The following is a 12,205-nucleotide window of genomic DNA, read 5'->3' as shown; positions in this document are numbered from 1 at the left end:
AATAATTGTTAGTCTTTCAGCTCTGCAACTCGTGCATCCGTAATTAACTAGTGTTGTGACATTATCCTAATTTGCAACGGTTTATTAGTCGTTTGTCTCAAATTGTATGCCCTTGCAAGTAACCATCTTTAATTAGTTTCCCTCTCGTATATGCCCTGTTGATTAATTGTTGTAACCTTTTACGTGGTGAAATAAGCATCCACAAGACTCCGATCAATTTATTGCTCTTCCATTAATATTTTTTGTAATTTGGAAATTGCTTTTACAATTTCTTTGTTTGAGATGTAGTATTTTCTAAGTTTCAAACTCCGTCTACAAACTGTTTTCAGGAAATTAAATTGATAGTCAAACTAACAGTTTCTGGGTATGTACTTAAGTACCTCTCATAGATGTATCTAAAACGGATTAAGATTAGAGTGTACTTCATTATTCATTTACTGATATAATATAGTCCATCACTCCGCTTGCCAAGTTTTCATTAAGAATAAAATAGTATGAGTGGTGCTTATTATTCGCTCTAAGCCCCTAAAACTATAGCACATTATTCAGTTAGATGGGATATCAGCGTCGATGACAGAAAAAACACGCAAATAGACACCGGATAAAGAGAATCACACCATTTATTCAGCACTAGCAGACATAGATACATGGATGACAGAAATACGAGAACTGGATAAAGGGCACCTAATGATTATTCAATGATAGCACAAGAAGTTGCTTACAAGTGGGATGTACATTGTCAATCATATACAATGGGAGCAAATTAAAGGATCAAATGTATATATATTTCGAGAATCAAAGGTTAGCAGCCTCTCCCAATCTCGCTCTTTGTTCCTCTTTCTGATGAGCAACCACAAGCCGCAAACTACCAGAATTATGGCATATAAACTTTGATTAATCCAAGAGTGATCCAGATGGTGGTGTCTGTTATACCTAAACGACGAGGGGACAACATGTACGTGTGCACCGACTCCACCTGGAGCGTGCCGTCTGTTGCGAGTACAGCTGAGTCGTGGAAGCCGATTTTCTAATAGAGGGCGCGGGACGGATTCTTGTAAACAAGAACTGAAACGTACAAACCTGAGGATGATAGCGACGTCGCAGCAAACGAACTAATCATCCTGAAGAACGTCGCCATCACGACTAATATATTGACCAGCTGCCTGTTCCCAATCGAGAAAGCCATTTTGGTGGTATTTCGGGAGGCATTTTGGGGTATAAAAAAAACTGATGATGAGGTCTCTGTTTTCGTTTTTTTTTTTTGCTGGAGATAGTGCTAATGATGTTGTTTGTTTCATGGTTAGCCCGGAGTAAAACAGCTGAAGAAGTAGTTTTTCCGTTGAAACTGGAGTAGGAGATATCTGGTTCCGTCGAACGCATAATCATTAAGACATTCATTCAGTTAATAACAAAGATGAGCATCCAAATATTCGAGCCAAGCGGATGGAAAGGCTTTAACGAGCACACTAGCCGCGGCCCGCGGGTGAAGAAAAAAAACTGCCGGTGTTCTGCGGGCTGCACTGCGCGGTTGAGATGGGCCTAAACGGAGCATTCGGCCTCTATAGTGGCCGCGGGGACCCGCAGGGAGAGGAGAACGTGCTCGGACCGACGAAATGGGCTGCACGAACGCCCCCACGACTAGCAACAGCCAACGCGAAAACGCGGTCCAGCAGGTAGGTGTCACGGAGGGCTTTTTTTTTATGGAAGAGGGAAACGCGGTCCTGCAGGACCCACCTGTCAGCGACCCACCGTGCGGGACCCACGTGTCAGCGCCTCCACCCTCCATTTCTTCCTCCTCCCACTGCTTCCTCCTCTCCGTGGAGATGAGCTCCCCGGCAGTTAGGGCGGCGGAGGTGGTGGCGGCGGGAGCCGTAGGAGAAAGGTGGCACAGGGGCAAGGGGCTCGCTGCCGGTAAGGTTAGGGTTCAGGGTGGGGGGCTTCGGGGTTCGGGCTGCCGGTGTTGGGGTCTACAGTGACCTCCGGCTGTAGAGGGAGAGCCTTGGGTGGCGACGACGGGTTGTGGGCGGGGCGGCGAGGTGGCGGGTGGCAGAGGATAGCCGGTGGGCGGCGAAGGAGGCGGAGGATAGCTGGATTAGGGCGGCGGCGGTTGGCGGTGGCGAACCCGGCAGCAGGAGCCGCCGAAGACAGTAGAGGAGGGTGGTGTAGGATTGACCGGAGGAGGGGAGCAGCGGCGCGGGAGCGATTGGAGGAGGACGACGACCTCCTCGTAGACCGTTTTGGTTGGTCGAAGGTGGTGGTGGGCCACGTGCAGCGACAGTCCCAGCCGCATCCTTCCCACCATGGCACCATCACCGTAGGGGCAGTGAGGAGGGGCATGGATGAAGATAAGGATCAAACCTGACACTGACAGCTTGTTTCGCTTGCCATCTCCTGCCAGTGAGCGACGACCAGATGTACCCGCGGAGAAGCAGTGCAAGTGCTGCCTGCTGCGTGTGCGCAAAAGCAAAAGGTTTCTCAAAGCATGCTCTCTTTCGTAAAGGCCTCCAACTTTGGGGGTGTTTTCTTCCGGTGACTTATTTTTAGCACGTGTCACATCGAATGTTTAGATACTAATTAGGAGTATTAAACGTAGACTATTTACAAAATTCATTACATAAGTGGAGGCTAAATGGCGAGACGAATCTATTAAGCCTAATTAATCCATCATTAGCAAATGTTTACTGTAGCAACACATTGTCAAATCATGGATTAATTAGGCTTAATAGATTCGTCTCGCCGTTTAGCCTCGACTTATGTAATGGGTTTTGTAAAAAGTCTACGTTTAATACTCCTAATTAGTATCTAAACATTCGATGTGATGGGTGTTAAAAATAAGTCAGTGGAAGAAAACGGGACCATGCCAAAATGTCCCTGCAAAGCTTACTTTGCATTTAAAAAAACGATGTGTTTATGAACTTCGGAACACATGAATAAATTGAAAAAATAAAATGTTAATAAATTGCTGCATAAAATGTGACAACAGATCTGAGAAATGAGCAACAATGACTACTGAGTAAGGTCCTATTTGGAATGGAGGAATCTCAAAAGATAGGAGTAGGAAAAATATAGAAATAAAGTTGCTTGACATTTGTAGTTCTAAATGATTTGAGGATGTAGAAAAGTTTGTAATAGTGTTTGGATGTAACATAGGAAAAATAAAGGAACGAGAAGAGAGAGATAGACATAAAGAAAAGTTTCTAATAGGTTGGATGTCATGTTAGATTTAATTTCCTCCAAAATCTTTATGGATTGAGCCATTCCATAGGAATTTTGAAAGATTGGAAGATAGCTAAGGGGGGTGTTTGGACCCATGGATTATTTTTAGTTCGGGTCACATCGAATATTTGATGATTAAATGTAAATTAATTATAAAACTAATTGGCTAATTCGGAAGATAAATCTATTCAGCATAATTAATCTATGATTAGCACATAGTTACTGTATCATCACAAGGGCAAATAATGAACTAATTAGGTTTAATAGATTTCTTCATTTATACAATTAGTTTTTATAATTAATCTATATTTAATACTTCTAATTAGTATCTAAATATTCTATGTGATCGGATCTACCTCCAAATGGGGCTAATCCTTTTGAACAAAGGTCACGTAATCCTACAAAAATCTTATATGAATCATACGGAAATGGTGTCAGAAGTGCAAACTTTTTGATCCTTTTCATGGGCAAATGTGCCATTCCATCCTTTTCATGGTCTTGGACTTTTTGGTCTTGGTCTTGGTCCTGGGCTCCTGGTCCTGCTGCCTCCTGCCTCCTCACTGGGCTCCCTGGCGTCGTCCTGTCTCGCCTTTCGCAGCCCGGCTGATTAGACTTTACAACCATCAATCTTGTTGCGCACGAGACGAGCCAAGAGAGACGAAACACTTGGGGTTGGGGGCGACGAAGAGACGGATCCGATGGGCGAGACCAAGGTGTACACCGTGAGGTTCGAGGGCGACGCGATCACCACCACCGTGACATCCTCCTGCGAGGCCGTGGAGGACTGGCTCGACGAGGTCCGCTCCGTCCACCGCCGCCGCCTGCACAAGCTCGTCGTCGGGCTGGACGTGGAGTGGAGGCCCCTCTTCGGCCCCGGGTACAGCCCCACCGCGCTCCTCCAGCTCTGCGTCGGCCGCCGCTGCCTCATCTTCCAGCTCCTCCACGCCGACTACATCCCCGAGGCGCTGGCCGAGTTCCTCGCCGACCCCGACTTCAGATTCGTCGGCGTGGGCGTGGAGGCGGACGCGGAGCGGCTCAGCAACGACTACAACATGCAGGTGACCAACATGGTGGACCTGGCCGAGCTCGCGGCGGAGGAGATGGGCCGTCCGGACCTCCGCAACGCGGGGATGAAGGCCATCGCGAGCGCCGTCATGGGCGCCAACGTCGACAAGCCGCAGTGGGTGAGGCTTGGCCCCTGGGACGCCTACGACCTCTCCCACGAACAGGTCGAGTACGCCTGCGTCGACGCCTTCGTCTCCTTCGAGGTCGGCCGTATGCTGCTCACCGGCGACTACTGATCGAGCGTTCGGCGGCCAGACCGCCGCGTGTCCCGGGAAATTCCAGTGCTTTTGTTCCAGATTGTCCTATGTGCACTAGCTGCTACTCCGTAGTTCTCTCCTAATCACCGTTAGGTTTAAAGGGTAAGGTTTTAGGGGTTTCCGGGATGGATCGGAAGAATTAATCAGACAGTCGTGGTGGAGACGGGGGGTCAATCTTGGACCATTGTGATGTGTTCGTTCATGGCTCCTTATTTGCTTAGAGCAGGCTACTAAAGATTTGATGCTTTAATCAGGTACATTAGCATCGCTAAGCATGCGTGTGATTAATGATGGTTGAGCCTATCGTGACTCTTTTTTTTAAAACAAATTTGCTTGTTTACTTTACTCGACCGTGTTTGCTTCAGAGTAGGTTAAATTAAGCAGTGGTGATTAATCAGGTATCAACATCACTAAGCATGCGCGTGATTCCGAGCTTTGTGACGATTTTCGGAAGCCATCTGCTCGACTACTAGTCTCACCGGAGTGGAAGGCGAGGCGCGGCAGCTGCGACGTGGCGCGGAGGAGGTAGGCGACGGCGCGGCGAGGACATGTGAAGCCGCCCGACGCAGCCACGCGGGTCGATCTACCTAGGCCGTGGGTTGCCGAGACCCGTCACCCATCACGTTGTCAGGCAATTGATTCGTTCACCATCACCTTGTAGCACACTGTAGCGTTTCGTTTTGTATTTGTGAGTTATTATCTAAATATTGACTAATTAGGCTCAAAAGATTCATCTCGCAAAGTACAACAAAACTGTGCAATTAGTTTTTAATTTCATCTACATTTAGTACTCCATGCATGTACCGCAAATTTAATGTGACGGGGAATCTTCTTTTTGCATAGTGTCAAAGTTGGGAGTTGGAGGTGAAGTAAACAAGGGGAGGAGGCGTTTTGCAGCCTGTACAACTTCAGTCTGAAACCATGAGCCAGGCTCGAGCTAGACAGGCCAGGCTCATGGGTATAGAGATTGATTCGTTCGTCATGGTACAACCTTCAACATGTTTGTTGCAAATTAAATAGAAAGTGAAAGAATAATAGGAACATGTCAACATGATAAATAAGCAGGCAAAGAATAACAGAAATATGCTAGCAAATTAAACAAGTGAAAGAATAGTATGAACATGTCAACATGTCAAATAAGCAGGCAAAGAACAATAGAAACATGCTAGCAAGTTAAAGAATAGCATGAACATGTTAACATTGCAAAAAAATATCGGTAAAGAACAGCAGCAACATGTAAACATTTCAAATAGCAAAATAAAGTAGAGTAGGAACATGTCAACCTAGCAACAAAATAGGTAAAGTTAATAGGTATTTGATGTAAACAGGCATACATGGCATCACATCACAACTATCACAGGCATATAGCAGTAATAGATCCATCATATTACAATATTTACTTACCATGCAGTTCCATAGCAAAATAGTTAGTACCATTATTTTTAACCATGCCATGCTGCAATAGAACTTAAAAGGCCACCACCCATGTGAATCCAAAACCACCACAAAAGGCCAAGTGCAAGTGAGGCTACACCCTAAGAGGTCAGACCTATGTATATAGAGATCTGTGCAAAAGAAAGGGAGTGGTCAGGGATGGAAACTTGCTCAACTATTTTTCGTAAGCTAGAAGGCACCAGCAGCTACTACATCACATGTAGTAGTGCTTGCCCAGCCAGGTCGTGAGCCAAAAGGTGCAGTGATTCTCGCCCATCTTTACAAACGCATTGCCCTGGGACTTGTTGTCTAGGAGGTGGCTGAAAGCTAGTATGAGAGCCTCCTCAGAGAAGCTAGGGGCCAACATCACAGTATTGTAGAGGTCAGGTGCACCTACTCAGGCCCAGTCTCCCTTAATGTAAAGAGTACATAGCTTGAATGTCCTAAGGGTAGAAGTGTCGCAGGTGTTGAATGTTCCACGGGTTAGGGACGCCTGAGCCGTCCGCCCACTACAGCCAGTAAGTGCTGGGCTGGATGACTTCTTTAACGATGAAGGGCCCCTTCCATGGGGTCGATAGCTTGTGCATATCCTTGGTGGACTGGATCCAGTGGAGCGCTAGGTCGCCGTCATTGAATTAGCGTTCCTGTACGTTCCTGTCGTGGTAGCGCCGAATCTGCTGCTCGTGCCGCGCATGCTGGATGAGGCCCACCACACGATGCTCTTCCAAGCTATCGATGTTGACCTGCTGACTCTTTTCTGCTTTTCCTTCCTCATAGTATTGAATCCGTGGGGCACCAAAGGCAACATCTTTTGGCAGTACAGCCTCTGAACCGTAGACGAGGAAGAATGGGGTGTAGCCGATGGCCCGACTCTTTTGGGTGTAGAGGCCCCAAATACGTGGGGTAACTCGCGGAGCTATTTGGTGGCGTACTTGGATGCGTCATCAAAGATGCGAGACTTGAGGGATTGGAGGACCATCCCATTCACACGTTCGACCTGGCCATTGCATCGTGGGTGAGCTACTAAGGAGTAGTATACGTCGATGAGGCCGTCCTTGCAAAAATCCAAGAACTCGGATCTCGTGAATTGTTTGCCCAGGTCGGTGATGATCCTATTGGGGACCCCGAAGCGGTGTGTGAGCTCTTCGACGAATTGTGTAGCTTTAGCTGACTTTAAGCTGGTGACAACCTCGACTTCGATCCACTTGGTGAATTTGTCAACTGCCATGGAGATATAGATATATCCACTCGGAGCAGTCTTGAAAGGACCGACCATATCCAACCCCCAATATGCGAAGGGCCATGATGGTTGGATGGTGCGTAGGGCCTGCGCTGGGAGGTGTTGCTGCTTGGAGAAAAATTGGCACCCTTTACACATCTGGACGAGCTCTTTTATGTCGGCGATAACAATTGGCTAGTAGAAGCCAGAGGGGAACACATTCCCAACCAGATTGCCCGGGGCGGCATGGCTCCCGCACGAACCCGAGTAGATTTCGTGGAGGAGTTCAAGGCCTTCGTTGTGGAGGATGCACTTCATCAGAATGCCGATAGATGCGGCCTTCCTGTACAACTCCTTATCAATCACAACATAGTTGGTGCTGCGTGGTGCAAGCTTTTCAAGCTCGGCTTTGTCCTCTGGGATATATTGTCGGTGATGAATGCGATGAAAGGTGCGCGCCAGTCATCCTCCGCCTTGATCATCAAGACATCGGTGGTCACTGGGTCGGCCTGAGCCTGGACGTTGCCATCAGCTTGGTCCAGGTCCAGTACCTAGTACCTTGATAGAGGGTTTTCTCAAGTCTTGGACAAACACACTGACTGGGACTAGGGCGTGTTTCGAGATGAGCTTGGATAGGACGTTGGTGGTGATGTTGTGTTCCCTAGGATGTGATGGAACTCAAGACCGTTAAAGTGAGCCTCGAGTTTGCGGACCTCGGCGCAGTAGGCGTCCATGGTTTTCTTGGTGAACTCCTAGGACTTGTTGACCTGCTCGATGACAATCTTGGAGTTGCCAAACGCGAGGATGTGCTTAATGCTGAGCGAGGCGGCGATGCGGAGCCCATGTATAAGGGCCTCGTACTCGGCGCTGTTGTTGGTAGCCTTGTGGTGGATCTGGAGGACGTACTTGAGCTGCTCGCCTTTCGGTGATATGAAGAGGACCCCCCGCACCGGCTCCTTTGAGGTTGAGGGTGCTATCAAAGTTCATCGTACAGGGCTCCGACCTCTCCAGGGAGGGCGGCTCTTGGATCTCCATCCATTCCGCGACGAAGTCGGCCAAGATCTGGGATTTGATAGCATGATGTGGGCAGAAGTCGATGTCGAATTCGCTGAGCTCCATGGACCATTTGATGACTCGACCGTGGACATCCCTGTTGTGAAGGATCTCGTCGATTGGGTAGGAGGAGATCACTCAGATGTTATGCGCTTGGATGTAGTGACGCAACTTACGGGAGGTGATCACGATTGCGTAGAGCAATTTCTGGACTTGCGTGTAGTGGACCTTGGAGTTGCTCAGGGGGTTGCACGAACGTGCTCGGCTTGTTCCTGTTGGCGGCACCTGCCGTGGTCCCGGTTCCTCTCATTTTGCCCTTCCTCCTGGGAGGAAGTTTCACCATCACGAGGATGTTCATCGGCAGAGACAGCGAAGACTTCCCGATCTTGTGACATAGAGCTTCCATCATCGCCCTTGCCGTAAGGGTTTGGGGTTAGGGCGAAGCGAGGGACCTGGAACTCACCGCGGTCCGGAAACTGGGTGGGTTCAGGTGAGTCTTCAAATTGGATCTGGAGCGACTGCGCAAGTTTTTCGAAAAACACGGCAGCCGGGTTTTTGAGGCCAAAAGAGGCGCGAGGAAGGCTTGGCGTCGACCTTCCGGGGTGTAGTGCCACCTCGGAGAGGTTGATGCACTCAACAATTGTATTGCTGATGCGATCGAGCTCCACGATTAGATCGGAGGGCGTGGGTGGGTGGGTTGCCACGAGGATGTGTGGGACCCTCTCTGAGAGAGAGAGAGATCGCCGACCTACTGGGCAAGCGGCGTGATGATCACTGGGTGAAGACCTTGCTCGATCGAAGCAGATCTGATGTATGCCGAGCTGGCGGCGGACGCTGAGTCGGCAAAGGAGGCGGTGGAGTCGGATTCCACCAGCATGCTCCCGAAGCGGAGCTGGATCGGATTAGCGAGGAAGTCCTTCATGCTCTCGGAGAAGATGACGCCGGGGCGGGATACCATCGAGCTCGCAGGGGAAGATCTCACGATCACCCCTACCTAGCGTGCCAGCTGTCGGATTTAGTGACCGGCAGTCCACTAGGGGGTTACCTAGGTGGTAGATTTGTAGGCGGGGGAGATCGTAAGACCAAGAGGTCAAATGGTAACACATGGGCACAAGGTTTAGATAGGTTCGGGCCTCCGGAGAGTAATACCCTACGTCCTATGTTCTAGTGGATTGTATTGCTAGTATGGGATGCGAAGAGTCGATCTACCCTCGGGGGACGTCCCTAGCCGTCTTATATAGGCTGACGACCTAGGGTTACAATCGGATAGGATCTAATCTTAGTCGGTTGTTACATGGAAAGCAATATGAGTCAGTTTACAACAAGTATCCCGTGATATCCGAACTAAATTGATTCGTCCGGCCTCCTGACTTGTGCTCCACGCGTCTTCATTCCTTGGCCCACACGGCACGGTCGGGTGGGTCCACTTGCGAGGACCGACCAATATCTAGTCGGTAGGAACCCGTAGGTACCCTTATCCCTCATTGCGATTTCAAGATTTCTCCTTGCTGCCCCGAGTGAGATGGAACCACTCTCCCACGCTGGCCTTGCTGAGCGAGGCGAGGCGAGCTGGATCGGCAAGACAACCAAACAAGCTTTTAAGGTCGATTATTTCTAGCTTTGCTCTAAGAGTCTAACTCCTCAAACTTGTCATTGCTGAAGAAGACTAACTTGAGAGAAAAGAAAGTAATTAACATATCCAGCTCATGGTAGAGATGAAGTTTTAACGGATTCTCATTAGATTTCACAATCACCTAGCACCTTTGCGCAAATCGCGGATTATAGAATTTAGCAAAGTGCTTCTGAAAGCTATTTGTGCTATAGCACAGCTATAACCTTTAGCGGTATGTGAAAAATGAGAAAAATTTAGACCCAAATATTAGTAACTTCACACATTTCAGCTCATATTTCGTAAGTACATATCCAGTCATGAGGGAAAAAAACAAGTCATGACTCACAAGATAAGTCATAAGTCATCGCTCATAGTTCATAAATCACAAGTATATAAGTTCGTAAAGCAGTTATAGCGGAGTTAGCAATGCTAGCTATTGAATTGAGTGGTGCTATTCACACAATAGCGGAGTTAGCGACATTAGCAGTAATATTTGCAATAACGTTGCAGGTATCTATCTCCAAAAGTTATGGCGGCACTATAGCGGGCTATTTGCCACAGTGAGATGTTCCTGTACCCAGCACCTTTGCCGTTGTGTTTCCAGTAATCCAATCCGTTCGATTGGCACTTCAGTAGTACCCAACCAACCCCCTCCTGCCCTTTTGTCGTTTGCGCGAAGCAGGCCAGAAGGAGCGCCGCAACAGCAGCCGCAACCCGAGCGACGAGCAGGAGGGATCCGATATTCCGATGGACGAGACCGACGTGATCGAGGTGACCTTCGGGGACGACGTGATCGCCACCACCGTCACGTCCTCCGGCGAGGCCGTGGAGGCCTGGCTCGCCGAGGTCCGCGCCGCGCCCAGCAGCAGCCTCGTCGTCGGGCTCGACGTCGAGTGGCGCCCCAGCAGGCGCTCCGACCAGAACCCCGTGGCCACGCTGCAGCTCTGCGTCGGCCGCCGCTGCCTCATCTTCCAGCTTCTCCATGCCGACCGCGTCCCCCGCGCGCTGGCGGAGTTCCTCGGCGACCGCGGCGTCCGCTTCGTCGGCGTCGGCGTGGAGGCAGATGCCGAGCGGCTCAGCGACGACCACGAGCTGGTGGTGGCCAACGCGGTGGACCTGCGGGGCCTCGCGGCGGAGGGGATGGGCCGCCCGGAGCTCCGCCAGGCGGGGCTGCGCGCCATCGTGGCCGCCGTCATGGGCGTCAACCTCGTGAAGCCGCAGAGGGTGACCATGAGCCGCTGGGACGCGTCCTGCCTCAGCTACGAGCAGATCAGGTACGCCTGCATCGACGCCTTCGTCTCCTTCGAGGTTGGCCGCAAGCTGCTGGCTGGAGAGGCGGTGGCGGCGGCTGATCCAGCGGTTCCAGCTGGCGAGGCGGCGGCGGCGGCTGATCCAGCGGTTCCAGCTGTCGCAGGTGCGGTGGCCGTCGCGCGAGTCCCGTGAACCCGCCTTGCTTAATTCTAGTCTTTCCTAGCCTGCTTCCGCAAAATTTGTCCTAGTTCGTGCAGATTTGGTTCTTGACTGCAATTTAAATTGCCTATTTCTCCAAATCGCCGTTAGAATTTAAGCCTAGGTCCTACTTCTTGGGGTTTCTGTGACTGAACAATCAATCAGGCAGTCATGGAGACTGGGATTGGGAGGGGTTTAACTGTTGTGATGTGTTCGTTCTTGGCTGCTGCCTGAGCAGGCAAAAGATTGTGGTGATTAATCTGGTATTAGTATCATTGGGCATGCGTGCTATTCAGGACTTTTGTGCCGATGCTGTTGCACGGAACCTTCTTCACTTCTGTGCTTGCTCTAGAGCGGCATTGTTGCTGTGCCGTCTCGTCTGCCGTGCTTGCTAGATGCTACTCTTACACTGCTTCCACTTGTCGTCGATTGGATGCTGCAAATTTTCAGTATGATTCGATTGTCCTAGTACTATTGTTCACCGAATCGCTTGATCATGTGGAGTTCCTGTTAGCGATCGGAATTTCTGCTCGCCAAGGTGTTACTCTCATATTTGTCGGAAATTTTTTCGGATACATCCTGTGATATACTGTGGACCTGTGGTAGAACGCACCCCTACCTTACTCGTTGTGAAATCCTAGTGATGCCTTGTGAGAATCAGCCGGGAGTCAATCCATGAAGGCCTGTGAGTTGTGACCCATATACTAATTGCTGAATTCCCTATATGCCATTTAAAGTTATCAGTTATCACAGTCCACGTGCCATCGAGAAAATGGAGACCTTGTTCCTCCTTCCCCTACCATAGCATCTTTCCTACGTTGCACTTGAGCACACACGTCTCTGGCTCCTGCTAGCAACTTCGGCCTCAGAGGATCCCGTTGCTCACCACAGCCCATCTGT

The 12,205-nt window shown here is 49.7% G+C and overlaps 2 protein-coding genes across 2 annotated transcripts; both read left to right on the top strand.

Annotated features, from left to right (window-relative positions):
- Nucleotides 1-3,767: 3,767 nt before the first annotated feature.
- LOC117858096 (3'-5' exonuclease) lies at nucleotides 3,768-4,788 on the top strand. The gene has a single exon (XM_034741097.2). It carries the CDS (start codon nucleotides 3,915-3,917, stop codon nucleotides 4,515-4,517), a length of 603 nt encoding a protein of 200 aa, XP_034596988.1. The 5' UTR covers nucleotides 3,768-3,914; the 3' UTR covers nucleotides 4,518-4,788.
- A 5,648-nt stretch (nucleotides 4,789-10,436) lies between these two features.
- On the top strand, nucleotides 10,437-11,600 carry LOC117855405 (3'-5' exonuclease). The gene has a single exon (XM_034737746.2). The coding sequence runs from the start codon at nucleotides 10,604-10,606 to the stop codon at nucleotides 11,297-11,299; it is 696 nt and encodes a 231-aa protein (XP_034593637.1). The 5' UTR covers nucleotides 10,437-10,603; the 3' UTR covers nucleotides 11,300-11,600.
- Nucleotides 11,601-12,205: the final 605 nt, after the last annotated feature.

This window comes from Setaria viridis, chromosome 5, assembly GCF_005286985.2.
Source record: "Setaria viridis chromosome 5, Setaria_viridis_v4.0, whole genome shotgun sequence".
Classification (NCBI taxonomy): domain Eukaryota; kingdom Viridiplantae; phylum Streptophyta; class Magnoliopsida; order Poales; family Poaceae; genus Setaria; species Setaria viridis.
The sequence above is the reverse complement of the archived record's forward strand: the minus strand, read 5'-3'. Positions and strand labels throughout refer to the sequence as shown.